Source organism: Stegastes partitus, unplaced genomic scaffold, assembly GCF_000690725.1.
Source record: "Stegastes partitus isolate 25-593 unplaced genomic scaffold, Stegastes_partitus-1.0.2 Scaffold86, whole genome shotgun sequence".
Classification (NCBI taxonomy): domain Eukaryota; kingdom Metazoa; phylum Chordata; class Actinopteri; family Pomacentridae; genus Stegastes; species Stegastes partitus.
Window position 1 is genome coordinate 321,676 of NW_007577817.1, and position 1,885 is coordinate 323,560.

Below are 1,885 nucleotides of genomic sequence, written 5' to 3' on the forward strand. Positions count from 1 at the left end.
AATGCAAACCTGCACTAAGGACATACTGTTTGGTGTTTGAACTGAGTTTTGTTCTGTTTCTGTTCTGGTTCTGCTCTGTGGGTTTGTTTGCACTGTTTTGTTCATTTGTTTTCATGTTAAATTAAAATTAAAAGTTTGATTAAAATATGAAATAAAAGTAAGAATGCCTGCTTTTGTAGCATAAAAGTACACAAAATTAGGCCATTATAAGGCTTTTCATAAAGACACTAAATTCAAAAGGGTTTATCAACACACAACGCATTCATATTTGTCAAGTAAGGCTAGATGATAACAAATTAAGAGCCGTTTTGGAGCCGAAAGAGCCGGCTCTTCTCTGGGAGCCGTGCCACAAGAACCGAATCTTTGAAAAGAGCTGAACTTTCCATCACTAGTACCCAACAGCATGCCGGGTGTGTAGGAACGGGTGAAAGGAAGCGGCACATCTTATCATGCAGATGATACGTCAACCGCTCAGACCAAACCCACAGCAGTCAACTATTTAATGCGCGCCCTGCGGTTGGTCCCAGCATCAAGCGCAGCTTTACGCAGAATCTGCAGGCATGGTTCTCCGGTGCGCCCAGACCATTCCTGCGGTGGTGCTGCTGATTCTGGCCATAGTCGGGATTCTGCTTGTGGTCCTTCCGACTGAAGAGATGAAACAGCATCCTCAAAACATGGTAATTACTGAATGATCATCTCAACTGGCGTGAAGAAAGGGCTATTGGATAACTGCGTGAGAATAAATCTAAAATAATTATAATTATTATTATTTATCCATCCATTATCTATANGGTTCTCCGGCTTCCTCCCACAGTCCAAAAACATGCTGAGGGATTCTAAATTGTCTGTCGGTGTGAATGTGAGTGTGCTTGTTTGTCTCTAAGTTTAACTCTGTGATAGACTGGTGTCCTACCCCCCCTTCCACCAATGAAATTCTATACTTCATGTCCACTACAATCCAAGTGGTTCAGGTGGGCAGACACATCTCTAGCCCCTGCACCTTGAACACCAGAGCACCCCCCCACGAGTGTGTCTTTTGCCCCCTGCTCTTATGCCTGTAATGGCTCATTCTATTTCACAGTGAGTTCTGCCAACTAGACAAATAAAGCAACAGTTCTGATATCAGCAATATGTCGCTAAAGAGAATTACACATAAATCTTTTAAGTACAAATATTGAAACTGCCTTTCAGAAATTTGAGTGTAGCACCCTCTAGTGGGAATGTGAAGTTAAGGCCATAGTGTATCAGACAGAACAAAATCCACAAAGTTCAAGGATTTCTCTGTAGACCTCTGCCTTAAAACTGTTACAAGGTAAAGATCAGGGTGAGGGTGCTAAGCTATTTCTAAATAACTGATTGTTCACAGGAGCACAATGGCTTCAGTCCCTGTGAAATGGATGAAGTTTGAGGGGAGGGGTTGTACGTTATGATGGAGTTTACTGTGTCGCTAATCTGTATATATGCATATGTATACTCATGTGTTTATGAGATTACACGAAGAGGCAGAAGACACTGGGACATTGTGAATTCATATGGAGCAACCTACTTGGCAAGCAATTTAAAAGTACATTCAGTGTATACAGCATTTGCACAGGTCTGCAATTGTACTGTACTGTAAAACTCCTCTTAAATCGTTTTATACATGCTGTTCTTGTCTGCCGAGGGACTTTTGATGATGGAAGATGATGGCGTACCCAGTAGTGATGTGTCTTGCGCAAAATGAATCAACGAATCAACGAATCAGAAGAGCCAACTCTCATTGTCTTTCTTTTTTTTCTGCTGCTCAAGGGCTCAGCTCAGCTCATGGCAGAACTTTGTTTTGATTGGCAGCATGGCAGCCTTGTGGCCAATCACATGTGGGGATTTAGTGCCACAGCTGATGTTA

The 1,885-nt window shown here is 42.2% G+C and overlaps 1 protein-coding gene across 1 annotated transcript in view; it reads left to right on the plus strand.

Annotated features, from left to right (window-relative positions):
- Nucleotides 1-532: 532 nt before the first annotated feature.
- The window catches only part of LOC103353851 (ectonucleoside triphosphate diphosphohydrolase 2), a 15,629-nt gene continuing 14,276 nt past the window's right edge, over nt 533-1,885 (plus strand). Inside the window, exon 1 of the mRNA XM_008277017.1 lies at nt 533-677. Within this exon, the coding sequence (XP_008275239.1) occupies nt 561-677 (117 nt within the window). The 5' untranslated portion in view covers nt 533-560. The remainder of the gene's footprint in view (nt 678-1,885) is intronic.